Source organism: Corvus hawaiiensis, chromosome 1 (genome assembly GCF_020740725.1).
Source record: "Corvus hawaiiensis isolate bCorHaw1 chromosome 1, bCorHaw1.pri.cur, whole genome shotgun sequence".
Classification (NCBI taxonomy): Eukaryota; Metazoa; Chordata; class Aves; order Passeriformes; family Corvidae; genus Corvus; species Corvus hawaiiensis.
In genome coordinates, this window is record NC_063213.1 from 69,726,165 (window position 1) to 69,748,758 (window position 22,594).

At 42.2% G+C, this 22,594-nt stretch overlaps 1 protein-coding gene and 2 long non-coding RNA genes across 3 annotated transcripts in view; 2 read left to right on the plus strand and 1 right to left on the minus strand.

Moving 5' to 3' along the window:
- Positions 1-10,841, plus strand: part of LOC125328941 — a 77,603-nt gene extending 66,762 nt beyond the window's left edge. The window contains exons 2-3 of the long non-coding RNA XR_007204973.1: positions 2,422-2,497; positions 10,686-10,841. This is a non-coding gene — a long non-coding RNA (uncharacterized LOC125328941). The remainder of the gene's footprint in view (positions 1-2,421; positions 2,498-10,685) is intronic.
- Positions 559-13,912, minus strand: LOC125328935. Its single transcript, XR_007204966.1, has 3 exons — positions 12,941-13,912; positions 3,789-3,890; positions 559-990 (listed from the first exon to the last, which is right to left on the minus strand). It is a non-coding gene; the product is annotated as an uncharacterized LOC125328935 (long non-coding RNA).
- Positions 13,913-19,781: 5,869 nt separating this feature from the next.
- DUSP22 (dual specificity phosphatase 22) overlaps positions 19,782-22,594 on the plus strand; it is a 43,525-nt gene continuing 40,712 nt past the window's right edge. The window contains exon 1 of the mRNA XM_048310239.1: positions 19,782-20,080. Within this exon, the coding sequence (XP_048166196.1) occupies positions 20,060-20,080 (21 nt within the window). The 5' untranslated portion in view covers positions 19,782-20,059. The remainder of the gene's footprint in view (positions 20,081-22,594) is intronic.

The following is a 22,594-nucleotide window of genomic DNA, read 5'->3' on the forward strand; positions in this document are numbered from 1 at the left end:
CATCCCTGTTTCAGTGAGGTTAAACTAAATGCAGTAGAACAATGTCTGGTGCAGCACGGATCTCAATTTTCATGATCCCACTGATGTCAAGCTCCAATTGACTCTTCCAGAAGTAGGACTGGATTCATGTGTTGTAATCAGGCTAAGCAACAGGGCAGCATTTTCACAAAAGGAGCAACATTAACAAGAAAAATGCATCTGCAGACACAGCCAGACCCTTTCCAAGGTCAGTTGGACTGACATATCCTGCCCTCTTGTTCTGGTTACTTCCTCCAGAGATATCCTGGGCTGGATCTGAAAGCTGTTACATGGGCCAACTGTCCCTGTTCCAGCTTTCCTGAGAGTTTCATCTCTCCTCTCTGCTTTTCAAGTGTGATAGAGCAGAACGTGGTCCTCAGATCTTCCTCACCCTTTATTGAAGTCAAGCTCCCAGAAGTCCAGGCCATTTTCTCAAAATCAGTATTAGGCGGAAATGTTGTATCTGCATGCACGATCCTTTTAATCCCCGCTTCCACTTCTGATTATGCATGCTCTGCTAGACTATTGTGATTCTTGTACATATTTTTCAGTCTTTGCTTTTTGTGTTGCTTTTTTTTTTTCTTCTATCTGAAATGTGAGCACAAGATTCAGAGAGAAGGTAGTTCATGGGAAGAAAATTGTCCCGCTGTTAGTCCCTTGGGGAATCTTTTCAATGCTCAGTACAACTGGAGACTTGCATTTATTTCTCTGTGAGTCCTGTCTCTTCTGGGGAACTTCCCCATTTTGGGGGAAATCCACATTCAGCCACAGCTGGGGGAGTCCCAGGCAACTGGACAAGAGGCGAGAGGGGTAAAGGACCTAGAAATTGCTTCAGAGAAACTAAGGCATCTCTGTAGGCAATCTTCAGTGCACACCAGTAGATGTAACTGAACTTGGAAGATGTGTAGACTTGAGATCTAAGCCTACTAGTAGTCCCATGGTGAAACAAGCTGGCCGTCTTGGTGCCACTCCCTGGAAATAACGAGTTTGGAAAGTTGGTGAAAGCAAGTTGTGGAAAGTAATGGGAACTTTTGCCTCATAATGCAGCGGGGAAAAGCTAAGTGAACATGTCGAGATTTCATCAGATAAAGAAGAGAGGAAGCTTCTGATATTTGCAGAATTAAAAAATAAAGCTTAGGTTTACTAGTTGGGATATAGGAATTTCATGTACCAGATTGGGTCACAGACTGGTGAGACATTATGCAGGGAAGATATCTGTATCTATGTATGTGTCAATACATGGGCAGGTACAGTATGACAGGAACCAGGCTGTGTAGCTCAGCTGCTTGTGAATATATCTAGAAATCAAACCCATTCTTTCCATATTTATTTCCAGGTCCAATTATGACAACAGATCACTGCGCCAAGTTAACTGTGGACATCATCCTACGCTGTGTTTAGGGTGACAATTTATATATAAGTTTGTCTCTATTTAAGCAGTTTGTTCTGGGAGAACAACTCAGAAAAAGAAGTAATTTTCAACCTATCCAAACCAAAGGAAGTTTTTCTATTTCTTTCACAAGATCTTTAGACCAAAATATAATTTTCTAGCTGAATGATAATGGAAGTGTTAGTGGTTTGATCTTTCTATAGATGAAGGACTAGAAAAAACACAGTGCTGTTTTTTTCCCATCTTACGAAAACTATAACATAAATGACAGCAGAAAATGTATTAAGAAATAATTAAATGTTGATAAAAATGTTGATCAATTTTGGATCCTGTAAAAGCTTCCCTGAAAGGTAAAAAGCACAGGTTTCTTTTATTTCCCTTACCTTGGCACCTCCTTAAACAAATCAGGTATGTCACTCAGCGTGAGTGTAGTGTTACATTAAATATATGCCATACAGCATTTAATGAAAGCAAACTCATTAATTTAAATTCAGAAAAAATCTAAAAGTCAAATTACTTCTGCTTCTTAAGAAGTTTGCACAATATGCAGAATTTCTATTTCCTTAAGCTATTTCTATCATTGCCACCTTTTCTTAAATTTTTTACATATGTTTCTGTATAGTAAAGTGGTTACATGGTATATTTATAAATGTTCTTTAGTTACCAATTCACATTTTTATTTTCTAGCAATTTCAGGATATTCCTCTGTAGCAGTTCTTTCCAATTACACTGTTATAAAATTTCAAATATAGATCAAGAATCTTTGCTGTTTAAATAAATCTCTATATGCAAAAAGCCTTTTTTTCCCCTGCTCATGCAACAGCATAGTCACTTCACTTGGCACTCATATCATATTCCAATAGTGGCATATGTAGACATTATCTCTGCAATGCACTGGATGCTGATTTATAAAAAAAGTATTCTAAAATAAATCTGCTCAGGTATAAGTGTTAGGGAGCTCCTCAGAACTCTTAATTTGTACTGTATTTATTAACTGCTTATTCATTTCCCAGGTTTCCAGTCTGAGAATACTTGTTGTATGTACTCATTTTACTGGACTGTTGTGGAATATGGGATGCATCTGCTCTAGTAAGTAAATAGGATTAAACTATAGAATTTGGTACACAATTATTTGAAATGCGCAAGAATTGACAAATCTTCACCAGGGTACTTTAGAAGTAAATTTTATTTGGAAAATGTGTAATACAATAGTATTTAGGAACTATGTACGGTACCATAGAATAATACAAGGACAAGATATTATTAATTTGCATATATTCTTATTAGAATTAGAATTTTTACTCAGGTACCATAAACCCCTTTGCTGTCAAGGTGGTTCTCTCCTCTTGGGGCTTATAAACTCAGAGTAAGTCGAAAACAAAACAGTGGAACACTGTCTGGTAAGGAAGAGGGAACTTGAATTATCTCACTGTTAGCATAACTAGGACTCACAACAAAGGAGCATTTTACAGGGAAACATGAAGGCACACCTAAGCAGGGTAAAAGAAAAAAGCAAAGGTGTAGATCTCAAAATGTGACAGGTGGCTGTATCACAAGATATTTGAAAGGACCTCTCATACTCAGCATTTCAATAGCAAACATGCAGTCAAGTAGATTAGGGTCTAGACTGTGATGAGTCCTACAAAGAGAAGACTGGTTGGGTTAAATTTCATATGATTTAAAAAAGCAAGAATAAGAAGTGTCTCAAGAAATGAGATTAAATAAAAAATCTTAATGCAGAAAGTTTGTCTTTGCTGAAACATTGCGTGGTGCAAGACTGTGTTGCCAAAGCTAGGAAAAGAAATTACTAGGGGTGAATGATTAACTATATAAAGCTTACACTGATGATTACACAACCAGAGTGAGCTGTTGGAAAGGCAGGCTGTCTTGTTAGCTTGGCTAGAATGATTCATGCCTGGAGTGGAAATGTGGATCTGTAAGCGATGAGCATGAAGTTGTTAAGTGCACCAGGGGAGCGATTATTCAGAGATAAGGGGCAGAAGAAGAGAAGGGAACCAAACTCAGAGTTTGACAGAACACCCCATCCTCTTTGCAGTGCTGGGGTGGAATGAAGATGCCTCCAAAGAGCTTTGTGAACTGTTACAGAGGGTGGAAGAGAATCAGGAGAGAATGGAGACCCTGAAGCCAAAGAGTGTGGAATTTTCAGAAATGATGTAGTTGTGCCAAGAACAAGCAGCAGACCAAGAACGGGAAGCCTGCAGTGCTAGAACTGTAAGCTGCAGTTAAGAAGTCACTAGAGACTACGATGAAAGCAGTTTAGTTGAGCTCAGTTGCCAGGAACTGAACTGGGGGAGGCCTGAGATGTAATTAAAAAAGCCAGCTCTAGACAGTATGCTTACAGGTGCCATGTGCAACATACCTGGAGTATCCAAAATTATCAGTTGCATGTGTTTGCTAAGTAGAGACCATGTTACTAAATAATTCTAAAAGAAAGACCTCTTCCATGTTTCAAGTATAAAGCCTGCAAGAAATAGCTGTAGTTAGTTAAGGTAGAACACTGGTAGTGTAGGATGAATTAGCTGAAAGAAATAAAAATGTGTGTAAAGAAAAAACACCTGAGTAGATGCTTTGGAAAAAAAGAAACCCCATGCAACCTGAAAACCTCACTGATGCAATATAAACTAATCAAAACAAACCCAAACAAATAATGGTACATAGTGAAAAGAAAGAAAAATAACAGCGATATTGGAAAGTAACAACTAGAAATAATTTATAGAGTTCAAGAAAAATACATTTTAAAACCAACAGGAAAAGGTATGTTTACACTGCACTGATTTTGAAGAGAAAAATATGCTGCTCACATTTCTATAAATGTCCTGTACGTGAATATTGGCCATAATTTTAGGCATTTTGCCTTATGGATAGAAACTGTATTTATCTCCTTCCTAATGAATCTTATTCCAACAGAGATGAGAGAGAAAAATCTGTAGAAGTAGCAGAATTAAGAGTAGAATATAATCAATATTATTTGTGTTGGGATGAGAAACAGACCGACAAGAAAAGGTTAGAAAAAGAGAGGAGGAGAGTTGCAAGGAAGTCCAAAAGAGACCAGGAGCTGGAATAGGAAAGGATCATGATGGCAAGACAAGATGTTAAATGAGGAAAGCAGATGAAAATTTATACTTGTGAGGTGCAAAGAAGGAGAAAGCCAAAGAAAAGGCATGAGCAATTGAAGATAAGCTAAAGTGAGGAGAAAAATCACAGTGTATTTAATCAGTTATCACCAGAAAGAAATTGATGGCTTCTGGTATGATTTAGTACATGTTCTATGACATCCTGAAAGTTCTCAACCAGAAAAGAGACCTGTTATATTAGACACTAAATAGCTGTAAGGACTCATTTTAACAGTTTTTCCTGCTGGGCCTTTTTTGTGTGAAATCAATTTCTTTCCACAAGTATCTTCTTTCTGATCACAAATTCCAGATCCAAGTTTACATTTGCCTTTTTCTTTTATTAATATTTTTTTTCATGTGAGAAAGATGGTTAAAAGCACTTATGTTGTTCTGGATTGTTTGTTCACTCTCCAACTCTCGCTTCATGAACCTACCCTCTTGTATTAGAAAGTCCTGCTGATCACTACTGGAATGAGTGATATTTCTACACAGAAACATAGTGAAGCTGCATTTCATCTTTCCTTTCTAAAATGGTATCAAGAAGCTGCTGTCACTATAAGTTCAGCTTGCTTCAGTCCTGTTAATTCCGTTTTCATTGCCTGTGGTGAAAGATCAATTTTTTCTTCCTTATTCAGACTAAAAGTCTTCTGGAAATCACCAGATTTGTTTGAATGTGGTCTGTATCTCAGATACAGAGGTAATATTTTAGAGCTAGCTTCACAACAGAAGCCTAAAGGGATAGATCTGAATGGTGAAATGAAACTTGGGAGTACTTGGAACATCTCAAGACAACAAACCAAAATAAAATATTTTAAGTTCTAATTGGAATGCACCCAAAACCAGCAAAATGTTTGAGTCAGGAGCAAAGGGTGAGAAAGGCTTTGGGAAGTTCCAGCAAAAGCTGAGATTTGATTAAAGCTAATCTTGAAGTTCCCCCACCCACATATGTCACCTGATACTCAAAAATACTCTCAGGAAACAGAAACTGTATGGAAGATTTTAGTTTCAGCTGCATTTCCTAGCCTAACTTATAGGACCAAGATGAAATGACAGAAGTTACTCTTACTGATTTTCTTAGAAAGTAGGAATCTCTTCTGAAAGGCTGAAGCACAAGGAAAGATGCATTTCTTAAAAGGCTGCTGTTTAAAAGCTGAACCAGTTGGTGGTGTTTTGTTGTTTGGTTGTTTTGGTTTTTTGTCTTTTTTTTTTAATTTCCATTTAAATCTCTCCACTCATTCAAAAGAGTAGATATCCAGTTATACCTTGGAAACATATCATAAAATATATTCCTTGCTGGAAAGATGTTAAGATTGTCATACCCAGAAGAAGGTTAAGAGACAGGAAACAGTGTTATCCTCACTTTCCTGAGGTGCAGTTTTTACCTTTTGGTTATGTTTACCCTTTAGACTTCAATAGGTAAATAAACACCAAAGGCAGGCTTAAACAAAGAACTCTGCTTTCAAAATGTAAATTAGATGTCTCAAAGTCTTCATATCTTCCAACTGAAGCAGTGCTGTCTAATTTGTATGAAGCTCTGCACTGTGGACCTACTGAAATGCAGGAAACAACACAAAGTTTTAGGAATCTTACATCCACTATCTTTGCTACCACCCTTCCTGTCATCCAGTAGTATGGATGTGACATGAGAACTGAAAGGAGAGCTATGACCATGGTATTAATCTTAATTTTAGTTTATAGAAATTACCTTTTTTTTTTAATTTGTCTGAGAAGTCTTTTAACAAAAGAAAAAAACAAATGGAAAGCAAAACGATCTGTGAAACTGTAGAATATCTCAAGTGAGTCACCAAAAAATGCAGAAAAAACCCCAACCAAATAACCCCCACAAAATGATGTATAGAAGTAGATGGAATACTATAATATAAAGCTCACATCTCTGGAACTCTATTTTAGGTCCCTCATTACTGAAAGGGAGGGATGAGTGTAAGAGATTTGATGTACAAAGAAACTGCAATGTTTAGATACAGCTTGAATATAGTCTTACAAAACTGGATAAGTAAACGATGGTACCTAACAGTGAGATTGAACTGAGGATGTTTGTTTTGTCTTGAGGACTGAGAATGAGGAGAAGGTTTTTGGGAGAAAGGCTTGAAGTTCTGTCTGTGTTGCCTTTATGCTGGATGGCTAGACACCATGAGAAAATACTGAAACGGGGTATTTATTAAGAAGGCAGAAGGAAGGTCCAGGAAAAAATTATTGTGAAAGGCCAAGGCTAGCAGGGGAGAGCTAGAATAGCTGCATTTTTATGTGAGATCTCCCTTAGCAAGGGGTGATGTATGGGAAAAAGAAGCAAAATCATCAAGTTCAAGACTTAATTGAAGTTGGACGGGATCTCTGGAGGTAACGCAGTCCACAAGCTCCTGCTCAAAACAGGGAGCATGTCACGGACAGATCAGGTTGCTCAGGCCTTGCCCAGTTGGGTTTTGGTTGCACACAATCTCCTTGAGCACCTGTTTGAGTGCTTAACCACCCTCCCTATGACCAGGTGTGGAACTCTAGAAGACCATGTAGGATGCTGGAGAATGGTACCATCATTTAATTTTAAATGGATGATTTCAGCATTAGGTCAAAGTGCCAGAAGTTGTCAGTGAATGAGGTTTCAGACAAGGCAGGTCAAAAGCAATTTTGTATAAGCCCTTGAAGTATGGCACAGAAAGAGTTGAGACTTTTCTAAAACATTCCTATGAGCTCTAGGGATAAGAAAACTTAAAATTTATTTTCATTGGTAGATAGACAGTTAATTCTTATGTGATTTTTGCAGCTGTTAGCCCTTTCAATGGTTGACCTGTCCACATTTCTAAACCAGGTTTTTGCCCCCATTTGTCTGATATGTTCATAGTCAGATACCTTTCTCAATGTTTAAAATATTCTGGGGAATCAGAGACAGAATTAAAAAGAAAGATTTAATTAGCCAAATGCTTTCAGCAGCAGGTCTTCTTTTGGAGGTTCTTTTTGGCCCAATACAAGATGAAATATATTTAGTGCACAAGTGTTTATAATGCACAACCATCACCCAAACTCAAGGGCAATAAAAATACGGTTGATTTTGTTGAAAGCAGAGTTAGGCTGACACTTTGCAGTTTTGAAAATTCTACCCATAGATGACAATTGAAACACTCAGAATATTAACTGTGGTGGAAAAAAGTATAAGTAATAATATTTGAGACTGAGAGTTACATTGCACAACTAGTAATGTCATGTACTTGTATAGGTGCCAGATCAACTCAGTTTTCTCACCTCTGTGCCACAGGCAGTGTGACACCCTGACCAAGGCAAGGCAGAATTAGTTTATTATCAAAAGGTGTCTCAGGGGGCCACAAAATAATGAAACAATAGCTTGAATGTCACAGGCACACAGCAAGAATGAAAAGCATGTATCAGACGTATAGCTAAACAGCATCCTGGATGTTTATTCAACTGCTAAGTAAAATTTATAGTAGAAGTAGTACATTGCAGGTCCTAGGGAGAGACATGCACCTTGTCTAAGTTTAGATTACCTGCTGGAGTGTACATTAGCTCCTCACAAGTTTGTGCATCTAGGCTTCACTGCCAAAGTGCCAGTGAGCAGAGTTGCGTTTTGGGGTGAGACACCAGTCAAGCTGATGTTTGGATGCAGCTAAGGCTGGTGCTTGGTCTCAGGAACTGGATAGTTTTCTTTTGTTTCTTAATCTTGAAGTAGCTTCAAAGCCTGTCTTTCATTTCCAAGGAGTGTAGTGCTTCTGACTTTGCTGTTGCCCATGCAGCTGTCACCATTTCATCTGCATTTTTGCTGAAATAGCAGACTTTTCTCTGGTCAGCCACCAAACTAACATCATGAGAGGGTCACTGAAGGCTCACTAAAAGAGACCTGTGTCTAAAGCCAAGAAGAGCCAAAGGCCAGTTTAAATCTGACACTGTTCTGAAGTCACCTCGGAAGAATTCCACCTTCTGTAGGAACAGCTGTCATCATCGCTTGCACTGAAGAAGGGGTTTTTCCCCTGATTTTACCTTGGTGCAGCTAGGTGACCAACTAAAGGAGGTGATATTTGATACATTTCTGCATGAAAAGGTCCAGTCCTTTGCAGCAAGGACTTTCACACCTTGACTCAATGTATACAGGAGCACTCCCTTTTTGTCACATTATATTCCAGTCACTCTGAAAGCGATGAGTTTGCATAGAAAATATTAAGGGACATAATATGATAGTCTGGAGAAAAGTTTCAAGAAGGAAAGAAGCCATCACAAACTTTACAGATCTGTTTGGGTTTATGCTATCAGACTGCAGATACAGGGTAATCTTGCTTCCACATAGGCAAAAAACTTCTGTACAAAATACAGAAGCTGTTGTACTGAGTGATGATTCATCAATGCAACAGAAATTGACAAGCAAACAAATTTACTCTTTCTCATTTCACAGGGGCAGAGGAAAACAGTTTCTTAATTTTAAGAATTAGCATCAACACTTTCAGTAGAGAATCAAGTATGCATTGAAGGTGCCAGACTGCCAAGTGTGCCAGAAGGTGCACAGAGACTGAAATCCTCCCTGTAACCACAGAAAGGCTCACAGAGGCAGCAGCATGTAGACTTCCCAAACACAAACATACAGCAATCTTGTTCTGAGGCTATTATTCCTTCCATCTCTCCCTGCCTCCCTTCCTAGTACTAGAAATGGTTGAGTGACCTCTTCTATGTCAGCAATTTGTTGTAAACCTTTCAGACTTAGGGGCAAGTGATACAGCTCTGCTGATTGCAGCCAGTGTTGCACTTGATGGACTGGAACTGGCTGACTGTAATCTTGTGGTCTCCAATAGAACATAAACTACATTGGGAGTTTTTGAACACAGAGACATACAGTAGTTTGATTTGACTCAGCAAAATAAACCCTTTTTATGAACATTTTATTTTGAATTCCTTTTACAGTCAGAGAGACACTGAATTTGCAGCATGGGCAGCCTGTCATAGCTCCTGTTCCTTAAGAGCTGATGCTTTGCCCTGTTCAGTTTCCTGAACTGCAGAAAAAATTATTTCCTAACATTTGTGCTCTAAAATGATCCCCACTGTTGGAGTGAATAAATCAAAAGAGGTCTGCTTGTTTCAGACAGCATTCTGCTGCTCCATACACTGTCCACCAAAATGTCAAATGGAAACACTTCTGTCGGATCACTCCCATGGGTGTCAGGTGTGTGTAAGTGGAGGAGGATTCAGCAAGGAGAGGACAGAAGAGCCAGGGAGTGGAACAGCTGTTATTTTTTGTGAGAACCTTTTTTCCCTTGAGCTTCTTGGGACTGGTATTTCAACCAGTATAAGACACTGCCACCCAGACTAGCACCAGCTCTGCTGCTCAGCTGCGAGTTGTATCACATGTGACAGAGTCTTGGGAAAGCCAGACCAGCAACTACTCACCCCAAGGAATGTGTAGCTTCCACTACATGTTCCACTAGCCCTCCTCCTTCCTACATCCTTCCTTCTGAGTATGACAACATACAAAGAGACATGGAGAAAAGTTAACTTGCTTATCTTTCTATGTTACTTCTCTGTTTCCTGTATTGAAGGAGGCAACGTATTTGATTAATATAGATGCAAATGCATCTGTCATAAACCTGCTGACCGCAAAGTGTGGAATGAAGGTGAATCTGGTGAAGATGTTTAGATTCGTGCATTGTATGTGTAAACTTCTTCAGATTTAGAAAATCTGTGGTTTTTCTTTAGCTCTGGATTTCCAGGCCTGTTTTCTGGGCACCAAATCTCTGGAAACACTTCCAGGAAAAGGGACCTTGTGGTCCACCTGCCCGAGCTAATTTTTCAAAGCAGTTTTGTTCTAGCAGCTTTTGACTCCACTATTTCTTTCGATATTTTATACTCAACTCTGCAGAAAACCTGATGCCATTAATCCAGGCCATCCTATTGTTCTGCAGTGCTTCCAATTTGCATGGAAAATTATTCATGTTAATAACTCCCCATTGTTCACGTCTTATCTTCCTCAGTCATGTCAGAGAGCTACACAATGCAAGCCCTGCTGTCACAAGGTTTCTGTACATTTAAAGGCATGAAGTGATTTGCCTTCAGTGAATTCAAATGAATTAAAGGATTTTGGGACTTAAGTAAAATCAGACAGAACTCTTAAGATTTTCTTAATTTCTCCTCAGGTCACATTACCTACCTCTGCCTCTGTTAGCAGTCTTTGACCCAAATACTCCTGCCTGTGCTACTGCTGAGCTTTGCATTCCAGAGGATGGTCACCTGTTGTTCTGCACGGCAATGGGAGGTGCTCAGCTCACAGTGCAAGGGAAAGGTACTTTCGCTGCTGTCATCAAATTAGGATATTGATTACAGATATCACTTAAATTCGGCAAACAATATTTGGCCTACCCTTGCATTTGCTGCAGAGGGGTTTGCCTGTTTCTACAAACCATAAGGATAATTGCTGGTCAAGTGAAGTTAACAAGGCTTTTAGGTTTATTGTCCTTTTTCCCCATTTGTACATACAAGGTTATGCTCTGGATAAAAAATAATGGGTTTTAGCAGTTAGGTTCATAAGCATGTTTTCTTAATCATCAAAAACTGCTGGCATGCTCACATTACAACAAAATAGGTAATGTTTGATGTGTATAATTCAAACTACAGAACTACAACTGATATAAGATGCAGTGTCTTGTATATAATCACAGAAAACTCGTAACATGTTTTTAGAGTATAGGGGACTGCTTTAAAAAGCATCAAAGCATCTTTTCAGTTGCTGTTTAAAACCACTCTTGTTTCTCAGTTTTTAAGCACTATCACTCAGCACTGGTTTTGCTTCCTAATGTTGATTTGCTTTGAGGTGAGCTTTTGTTTCACAAACTTTGTGAAACACACCTGTTTAAACACTTTGGCAATATGGAGCAAACCTGAAAATGGCTCAGTATCTATTATTTCATAACTGAAACCCAGTCAGGTTTCTTTTGTATTTTAGTATAATATTGTAAGCCACACAGGAAACCTACCTTCATTTCTATAGTGACTTATTGTAGAATATTTGTTCAGATATTATCAACTATATAATATGTTAAAATTACTCAGTGTTGGCACCACTCCTAAATACAAGCCCATGTACACGCATTATAGCTCTATTCGGATATTAAGAGTATAAAATGAGTTTCATTTTCTGACAGATGACAAATAAAGTAACCATCAAAGTAGGTGGAATAATAATCAAATGAAAAAAGACACTGTGAAATTTCCTGAAATGTCTTCTTCTATTATTTACAAAAAGATAGTCAAGTGAATCTTGTATGACAAATGGTGTTCCTTTTCCTACTGAAATCACTGACTAAGCTACTCTAACTTCACTGGCGGCATAAGCTGTTCCTGTTAGGCAGTAAAAAATGCAAACCCTGACTGTGCCTTCATGGACTTCAGTATAAACTTACATTAACCCTACCCAAGTCTAACTGGAGTTTGACTATTGCATTCCCTCCCACTGGGTTTGACTCTTTCTGAACAATTGTTCACTATGAAGAGACAAAAGTATTCTTGCTTACAAAACTGGGTTCAAAGAAATGAGTAAACGAAAAAAACCCTTAGTAATTTCTACTGATAAGCTGAACATTCTGCCCATGTTATCAGCATTGCCGGATGGATTTCAATGGAAATATGCTGCCTTTTCACAAGTAGTGCTCTGGAACACTACACTATTTTCTCAGGTTAAGGGGAAGTTTAAACCTAAGGAAGACTAAAACTTTCTGGTCTCAGAGACAAATATATCTCCTTGCTCTCCACCATTCTTCCCACTCCATTTTCCCAATTTTACAATGCATTTGTATAATGGCATTTTTCAGAAATCGTTTCACAGGATCCCAAATCGCAAAAGGTTTGTTAGGCCTTAGTTTGAAGGAAGGTCCTTTTGTGAATTAGTAATGGGTTAGAGGATGAAAAACAAAGGTGGGAGCTACTGATCATTTTTCACAATTAAAGAAATTTGCAAGAGGAAGGCAAGCACAGGGGACCGTGCCAGGTCCTGCATTGTCCAACACATTCACAACTGGGTTGGAAAAGATGGTGGATAGCCAAAGTGGCTAATGATACAAAGTTGTTTCCAACAGTCAAAAACAAAGTCTACCTGAGAAAGTAACACAGGGATCTCACATTATCAACTGACTGGGTAGTAAAATGGCAGAAAAATACAATGCTGATAAATATAAAAGAGTGCCTATGAAAAAAATACAGCCCTAATAAATGCAAACAGTTCTGAATGAGCAGTTGTCACTCAAGAAAGAGATCTTGCAGTCACTGTAAGTGTTACCACAAAAACACCAGCTTAACATTCAGTCCAGGGACTGGGTGTGCCCTTGGCTCACAAACTTGATCTGCTGGTTGCCAGAAACTGGAAGAGATAAAAAGGGAAGGAACCTTCTGTACTCACCCTGTTTCTCATAGGTATCCACTACTTGCCACTGTTGAGAGAAGATGGAGCTGTATGGATCTTTGCTACGGCTTAGAACAGCTGCTCTTATATCCTTATGTCAAATGAACAGTTTGAGAGAGTAGCTCTAACCTGGAGGCACAAAGGAAAGTGAAACCATAGAGGTATACAACCTGAGAACCAACGTCTCAAGTCCCAGACAAAGGACCAAAGCATTCAGAACAAACAAAAAAGCCTCAGAAGAGACCACAAGGAGACCCTGGATTAACCCTTGACAGCTTAGAAGCTTACTGGGTGTTCTGGTGTTTTAGCATGGGGGTTGACTGACAGTCCAAAATACAACAATAAAACATCACAGAAACACCTGAAGAGCTCAGAGACAGACGTAGCAATATCTCCTGGAACTGCAAGGTGTCCAGTAGATGCAAAAAGAGACAGACATCGGCTTAGAGAGCAGAGTGTAAGCAGAGAAGACAGTATCAGCAGTTCTAGTAGTTCTTCTCTTGGAAGGAGGCACTGGTTGAAAAGAAGACCAATGAACTGCCAACCTGAAAGGAAACAATAGCCATCCCAGACTAGTAATGCTTCTGTGACACAACTTCACTGATGACTGTGCCTATAGCGCCAGACAAGGCATATGGGATATTATAATGTCTGGAAAGATCTTCGGTTTAATGACCATTAATTTACACCATGTGCAGGGGACTACAGATTTACATATCAACATATTTACATATCAGGTGTCCATCTGTACTTAATTGGGTCACATCAGTGGGATGGTTTGTCAGCAGTGGATACTTTCCTCAGGAGACACAGTGCTCAGCAGGAGATGATGTTAGAAGAACAGGTATTTTCAAACAGCAGAATTTGAAGTCCTGGCGTTGTTACTGCTTCCTGAGCTTGACATGATTCACATCCACAAAGGCCCTTACCCATTGCTGAGAGTAATTGCAATCATACTGACCCAGGGTGTCTCAGGTGGCCATATACTCAGAGAGAAAACAAATTTTTAACTATAACTTGCAGAAGGCAGGCAGGCAAAGTGCAGAGTTTGCAGCATAACCTGAGAACATCTTAAGGGTTTACACCTACACACTCCAAGAGGCAGGTTTCCGGGCTGTAAGCATACTCTGTGCTCTGCTTCCCACTCATCTCCTGTTCCTAGCTGTGCTACCGACCACTCCCAGACAGCACAATGAAGTGTCCTGGACATGCTGAATCCCAGATGCACTGGAGCCAAAATTTCTAGGTAACCACATAGCTTGGAAGCAACTTTGGAGCAACTCTGCTGCCACAGTCAGATAACTGCAATAGGCTAAAATAATGAAACCAAGTGAAAATTCTGCAAGAAAAATCAAATATTTAATGCCTGGATGAAAACACTCTTGTATCAAGAGTGAGCCACTAGTAAAAGCAACAGTGCAAGGGCCTCACAGGGTAACTGAATGTTCTTGGAGAATGTGGTCACATTAGTATTTGGATTAGTTTTTCATATGTGGTATTTAAGGGCTATTATCTTAAATTTCGGCCAAGAAAACATAATATGGAATTGAGAACTGTTTTCAATTTTTCCAACACAGGAGATCTTAAGACAAAACCCATTAAAGAGAAGCTATTGGGAAACTGGCATCAAATTAAGATCTCTGCCCAGCATTTTGCCTGGAGGCAGGCCCTGGTTACTGAATATCACACTCTACAGTGAGTATCATGTGATGATGGAGGGATGGGGAACTATCTGCTGGCACTGACCACAGCTTTTTGTGCAGTTGATTCAAAGATTCCTGCTGATTTTGGGGGGTCAAGCTCTAATGCCTCTCAATGAATGGATGAACATCTCAATGATGTTCATCAAATTTCAGTGGCCACATCAAAAACTGACCTCTTTCTATTCTGAAGACTTTTCATGGATCTTACCAGAGGAGTCCAATGGCTATAATGGTCTGTGGTCTTCCTCGACAGAGGTGTTGTGAAGGCTTTGTTGTGTTCCTCTAGGATTACATGTATATGGCCTGGAAGCAGAGGTTAGGCTGCTATAACATGATTTTTCCATTTGAGGACGCTTTGACGTGTGCCCAGAGAGAGGAATACATGCTTAACTTATCAAGGGAATGCATTTGGATATTTTCACTCACACTCAGCAAAGAACTATTTTTAGTAACTAATAATATGCATGTGCCTTTCAGCATGCTCTTTGATAGCCTTGTTTCTATTCCTTAGGGATCTAATATTCTATCACATCTCCAAAGAATCCTGGAGTAAAAGAGAATGTCTTATTCTTTTTGTAACATGGCAGTTTCCTGCAGTGAAAAATAAACAGAGCTGCTGCGAAGACCAATTTTTTTCTTACAAACACATTCGAGGTAAAGTTGTAAAGCTGACCTGATAAATATGTGCAGGGCCAAACAGTACAAATGCAGGGTTAAAACTGCCTGCTATGAATGTTAAAGAAATTATGTATTTTTTAGCCACTTACTGAAATCAGAATTTTCAAGGGCTATTATTTTTTTCTATCTCTATTTTCTAAATGTTGAAACCAAGCACCCCACAGCAGTTCCAGTACTTCATTTGCAATCCCTCATAAGTTTTAAGGTGGATTAATTTGTTTTTGAGCCTGAAGTACATACAAACAAAATTAGCTGCTGGCAGGTTTAGAGACACAGAAGTGGAGTAATTTGGTATATGGTTGCCATGGCAGCTAACCTACGTCTAAATTACCCTACAAGCTTTTCTCAGCCATTCTCTGGCATTGTTCCTTCTGTCTGAATTGTTGGTTCCTTTTTTTTTTTGAGCCCTGCCTTCTGCAAAGCCTTTCTTTGTGCCACTTTGGTCTCTCTGCAGGCTCAGCCCTCACATCCTGGCATGCGCTACAAGCTGCTGAATACCATCCATTAATGGAAAGGGGAAGCAAGAGGAGTACAAGGCAGAATTACAGTCTTCCAGCTACTCGGCCTGTTGAGAGCAGCTTCCTGAAAGCTGATTTTCACTGAAGTAAACCACAGTGGTAATTCCCTTCATTATCAGGACTTAAAGCTTGCTGCAAAATCATTGATTTTGATGAAGCTGTTGCAGATTCACAGAGGCATAGTAAAAGCCAAATTTGGCCTTAAGACAGTGAATTTATCAAATGATTCATAAACTTTGATCTTAGGCTATGTGGCAGTAAATCAAGGTGTTATCTCTTCTATCCAGAGAAAACAGGTTTTGACATGCTTTGGCAATGTTTATTACCATGCAGAAATATTAAAAGAGAAGGCAATGAGTCCTCCAAGCTCTTTCCCTACCATTGACCTCCCTCTCAGCACAGTTAGAAAACAAACCCAGTGCTATTTATGAATGTTAAAGTTTCATTATTTATTTTTGGTGAAACAGTTCCTTTCTGTCAAATTGCTCTGTTTCAGAGGAAAACCATCCTACTGGCTATTTCTGACCAATCATCCTTTTTATCTCCCTTCTTGCCACCTCTGAGAACTAAGTTGTGACGCTGCTTCCCAGGAACCCAGCCCAGGTCTTATCAGTCCCTGACATATCACGGATAGCTGACATGCCTTCTGCCTATGGCTGCACGTGACCTTAGGGTTTAGAGAAAGTGAGATCAGAAGATAAGAAGTAGAGAGTATTTACTTACTTATTTTTAACACAGTAAGCTCAACATACTGTCAAAGCAGAAGTTTTGTAGAATTTTTAAGAAGGGTCAGTTTCGTTATCAGTTTGGTTGGGTGTTAGTTTTCAGGCAATTGCCTAGAAGATGGTCGCTGCTGTTGAAGACTTGACATTGCCAGATACATTTGTGCGTGAAGTCAAGAAGTGGGGATTACTCCATTTATGATCCTCATATCACGAAGAAGTAGGAAAATCCCTGGATTTGTGGGATTACAGGCAATGCTAAAGTGATCTCTTTTCAGGGATACTGATTGAAGACTTTAAGATTCAGCAAGGGCTTTTTGCTTTTTTCTGAGTTCATTAATTCAGTCCAGTCATCTCAGGATACCTTGCTTTTTAAAATGAACTTTCAAAATATTAAAAACAGTGCAGATACTAAGCACAAGGAATAAGATCTTGATAAGTGACAATAAACACTTTAGGAGGATATAGGCCCATTTAGGAGGATTTAGAAAGACCTGCCCCCATAAATGCATTCTGTGATATTTTATTAAACAATTTGCTGAAGAACTAAAACAATCACTTTTTGGAATAACTGGGCAAGAGAGGCAGGTCTGGCAACAGTATCAGAATTCCCCTTGTAGATCTGTGGAGAGGCAAAGGGTATATCATACACAAGGGTAAATGTTTAAGAGAGAAGTGGATTTCCTCTCACTGCTTTTTAATCTTCGTATGTTATCTTCTTCCACTCCAGTTTTTGCTCTTTCACTGTAAAACGTTGTATGCATGCAATAAAAGTTTAATATCAGAAAACACTGCAGGCTGAAGTAGGCATCCTGAAGAGAGCCACAAAACTTGAAATTAAAACAGAGGATCACACTTCCAATTCAGAAGAATGAGGATGTTTAACACTTCCTATTCAGAAAAATAGATACTAAGTTAGATATACTTGTATTCCATCTGTCTTGCTTAATGTAATAATTTCACATGAACTGCCCATGCACAGTACTTTTCCAAGGCTCTTTGAAAAAAGAAATATTGTTATTTATGTTTTTCAGATAAAGGAACTGAGTTATGAGGAAGTAAATTGATGAGCTCAGGCTTCCAGCAAATTGACCACAAGGCCTTCCAGTTATACTGGACCTCTGAGCACAACACAGATCCCTGCAGTTATTATGGATGTTATTTACTTTTTATCCTTCTTGCCAGAGTTTCTGACAACTTTCACTTTGGGGATACGTGTTTAGTAGTTATTATGGCAAGCTGTGATTCATACTGTTTGGACCTCATTCATTTTGCGTGGAATGAGAATAAAGTAAATTACATTCTGGAGAGCTTTGCTAATGAAATATTAAAGCCAATATCTGAGATAAAGCTCACTGCTGTGCTTTTCAGCAGTAGGCAGGGAGAAGGGCAGTACATTAAATCTGGTGGCTCTTCTTCCTGGCCTTACAGAGAGACTGCTCTGATGTTTTTGAGGCTGATGATGATATGATACACCCCCAAATTCTGTTGAGCCTCAGGGAGGGAGAGGTTCAAGAATGGTTTTCCATCTTTTTACGTAGTTAAACTGATGGCTTAACTTCTGTTGGCTTTCAGGCGTGTCACTGGCTTCTGTGGGAACAGCACCAGATCTTGATCAGGCTGGTCCTGATCCCTGTCTCTGTGTGCACTGATCTGACCCCACGGGAGTGGGTTTGTGACTCCCCAGCTTTCTACAGGGTTTGTTCTCTGAATTAGTTTGGTCTTGGGTCAGACAGGTGTCAAGGGTTGCCTAAGGAAAGGGGAACAGAGGTGCTGTCAAGGGTAGCATGAGGACGAGTGACTGCCTCTTTGGCAACACTGTTTGCCAAACTGACTGCAACTGGAGGTTGTGAAATTGTTCCCTTGAAGTTTGCTTTTACTGGCAACCACTGCCACTAGGTAAGAGTCCCCCATCACTAATCTAGGTTTCCAGAGTTCATCAATCTATTATTTCATACCTGGCCTTGCTGCCTGTTGGCTTTACCATGCTCTCCATCTTTCACCCTTTCACTGCCTGTGCTGGACTGCAGATGCCCCTGACCTGCCTAGTTCCACAAAGTGTGCCCAAAAAATGACATCTTCACTTTTTACACTGATGCATGTATAAACACACAGGGAATCTGATGGTGGCCACACAGCAGCATCCTTTGTTTTGCATTTGAGCCACTAAAGATTTCAGGTTTTTTAGGCAGTGGTACTCCACTGGTTAATGGGAGACCTTATGCAGTAGTATCCTGTCCCTGCATATTCGAACTGTGTCTATCCCCTATCAAATTAACTCTTGGGAGAGAATTTCCCTCACTAACCACCAGATCCGCACCACCACACCTCGGAAAAACATCGCCATGGTTAGAGGGATGCAGCTCTATCATGTCATGCTTAACTGTGGATTCGGTAGCAAAGCATGAGGGCGGAAGTAGTGAGCATGGTTTTGAAGCCACGCCTGCCAAGGCTCAGCAATAAGCATCTTTCCCTGCCTGAGGAAGATGGTTGGACCAGACAGCCTCCAGAGGGGTCTTCCCATCTCAATCACTACGATCTTGCGATGTTTGCTTCAAACTATTTGCTCTCTCCTGTGTGCCTGTCTGTTTGAGTTAAGGACATGAATGTCCTTTGTCTACCTGTGATCGCAGCTTGCCCGCAGCGCGGTTGGGATGACGGAGCAGGAACCACCGCAGGTGCCGTAAGAGGGCACAGGCGGCTGGGCGAGGCTCTGCTCGGCGCGCAGCCCCAGCTTCACGCGTGGCCACCGGCACACCGGAGCGGCACGGGCTGGGAGCGGGAGGCTGTGGCAGCAGCCCCGGCGCCCAAGGCCTGGTGCCCCCTGCCAGAGTCCTTTCGAGGCGGAAACCAAACGGGTTCGGGATGGCAGAGGCGGGTGGGCAGCACCTGCCCGCTCCCGCACCGCACGCCGCAGCCCTGCGCTCCCTGGGCACACCGGCGGCGTGCGGCCCGTGCCGGGGAGCGACACACACAAACCAGAGCCGCTCCCGCCACCCCTCCGCCGCCACCGCGGCCGGCGCTTATTCATCGTCGCCGGAACGCCCGCCGGGCGCCGGCGGCCGCGGCAGGTGGGGCAGGTCTGCGGCGCGGGGGTCGCTGGGACGCGTAGTTCTCTGGGGCACGCGGCGGCGGCGCGGCGCGGCGGCGCGGACTACAAGCCCCAGGGCGGCCGGCGGGGGCCGCACCGCGCGTGGGGCGGCGGCGGGAGGTGGTTCCTGGCAGCGCGGCCCCGCGGCTCTCGCCGCTCCCGAGGGCGGCCGAGCGGAAACCCGCCCCCAGCCGCCCGGCATCGAGGAGGGAGACGGCCCCGGCCAGGGCGAGAGGGATGCGCCTCGCCCTGTCCGACAGCGGCGAGCAGCGGCCGCCCTTAATTAGCAATTAGCCCGTCCCCAGTTCCCCCTCGGCAAGCACTATCCCATGTACGCCGACCCGCCGCTGGCAGCAGCGGCCGACGGCTTCTCCCGCGGTGCTGGCGTGCGGGTCGCTTAAGCCATGGGGAATGGGATGAACAAGGTAACGCCGCTCGTTGTTGTCGCCGTGCGCGAGTGCATGTGCGCGGGCCAGCGCGGCGGAGCCGGGGGTGGCGGTCCCTCCCCGCCTCGGGGCGGGCGGGATGCCGCGGCGCCCCCGCCTTTGTCTCGCCCCTGCGCCGTGGGCACCCGCTCCAGGAACAAAGGCCAGGGCAAGAGGGCTTTCCCCTCCGGTTTTGGGGGTCCCCCACCTCGGGGCGAGGGCGGAGGGACGGAGACCGCGGTCGCGCCGCTCCCCTGGGACGCGCCGCCTCCTCCTCCCCAGCCGTAGCGCGGGCGGGCGGGCGAGAGGGGTCCCTGGTTTCGGTGATGCGCGTCCGGGCTTCCCCTTCCCGGGCAAAGCGAGTTCCCGACGGGCGGCGAGGACCGCCGTGCCCCCGGCCCCGGGCTTCAGTGCTCGCTCTGTCCCCCAGCCCCGGGGGCTGCCGTGGGATAGAGCCGGCATCCCCGGATCTGCGGCAGGACCCGGGGCATGGGGCTGTCAGCGAGCGCGGCATTGAATCGTGTCACTTGGCCAAAGCTCGCTCCGGTCCCAGGGCACGGAGCAGCCTCTGGACGCGGGCTGTCGCTGGAGGGCTGGGCCCGGTGCCGGTGGGGCAGGAAAGCGCTCGGCCCCAGTGGAGATCGCAGTGAGGAAGGAAGATGGATCTATTTTGCAAAGGGTGTTGGCCTTTTGGCAGTAGGGGGCTTATTGTACGCACCGATTCCCCTGGCATGTCATGGTGGTTATCAAGGGACAACTGTGATTTTTCTCAGTATCTTCACCCCTGTTTAAAACCCAGGTTTGAAAGCGTGGTGGTAACTAGCCTTTTATATATAGCTTACTATGAGGAACAGAAGTTGAGTCATCTCCTCTGTCTTACATCCTGCTTTGAGTGCTTTGGGAATAGCTTTGCTGTGTGCGTGGCCTCTGACAAAGCAGAGGAGAAGAGCTAGAAATAGCTGCTCACATGTTGTCCCAGTCTGACATCCTGGCCCTGGGATTCAGATTGATGAACATCCAGAGTGCTTAGTGTGCCACCTGGAAGGGGAAGCCTTTTCATCCTATAGGTAGAGACACTGAAATAGAAACCTTCGGCAGGGAAAAGATCTGGCTGCTGAGGAATTGAGTTAGTGCATAGGAAGTAGAACCTCCCTTGGTCCTTTTCTCAGTTTCTGCTTTCAAAGTCTGGGGATATTGCTGTGATATTCGCCACCCATTGATATTAGCCTTCTAGAAATGGCCAGTTAGGAAGAAATACAGCTAAGAAAGACTCCTTTTAGGCTTCTGGTATATTTGTAGTATTTTTCTTGGAATTTTTGAAATTATCAGAACATTTAGAGGGACACAATATCAGATGCTTAAGTTGCAATGTGGGGAGAGAAAAAAATAAAGCCAACAGGACAACTCGCAGCCCTTTGAAGCTGCATTACATTTTACTGTGATAGTATGTGGGTAGGAACTGGCAATCTGTGATTGGTCAATTTGGTCATTTTAATTCTGTTAAATGTTGCCCTGACATGTACCAACTGGAGCTTTCAGGACAAGCATAAAACTACTTGGATTTTTCTCCCCTTTCTTATGGCTGTATCTAAGAGGTTGAGAAGTTCAGCATTTTGGGAAGGGCTGGATCTTTTAAGGAGGTTACAACCATGCTGGGTATTGGCCATCAGGGTTTATTTTTGTAGGGGTCCCACATGTTGGTCTGGTACTTGCCACCTTGAGAATGTGCCCCTGGATCATCTCTTCCTTCTGATCTTGAGTCGGTAAAGCTGGAGGGGCAAGGGGAAGCATGGAGCCCTCAGTGCAGATGTAGGGGGTATTTGCTTGTCTTAGTGTAGTCAGTGAATACAAATTTCCTTAGTTTCCAGCTGAAGTGTGTTTTTTGTGGTAGAGCTGTATATAGATGGTAGGAGAAAATAATCAGCTTATTTGATGGTGGATTACTTTGTTTAAGGAATCCCTTTGTACTGATGCCAAGGGAAGAGGATTAATGATGACCTGTAATGGGTGTGGTAAGAAAGAGCTCCAGGGAGTGCTACAGCCTCTGGATGCTGATCCTTTCTCAAAGGCACGGTTCCCTCCTTATTTTTCTGTCCCATGATACTGATGTATTTCATAGCAAATAGCAATTGCACATGACTTTATGTGGCCATTAGAGTGATAAGGGCTGGAGGCCTGGCATTCTTTTTAGGTGGGGTTTGTCTTTTATTGCTATTTTTCTCTGTAAAATTAGCCCAGTCTAGTTTTTTCCTAAATCCCGTCCAAGCCTTCTGATATTTCCCAAATTAAACTGAAAGCATTTGTTCATATATACCTTTCTTATTCTGTTCAGAGAGGGAGAATCGGCTTGTGAATGTGCATTGACCTGGCTAGTATTAATTTTCAGTACTTTACCTTTTTTCCTTATATTTTTAAGATGTATATTTTACAGAGTAATGGGATCTGACTTAGGAAATTGTTTGGGTGGTCTGATTTGTCTTCATGCTTAATGTCTAACTCTGGCTTGTATTCAAA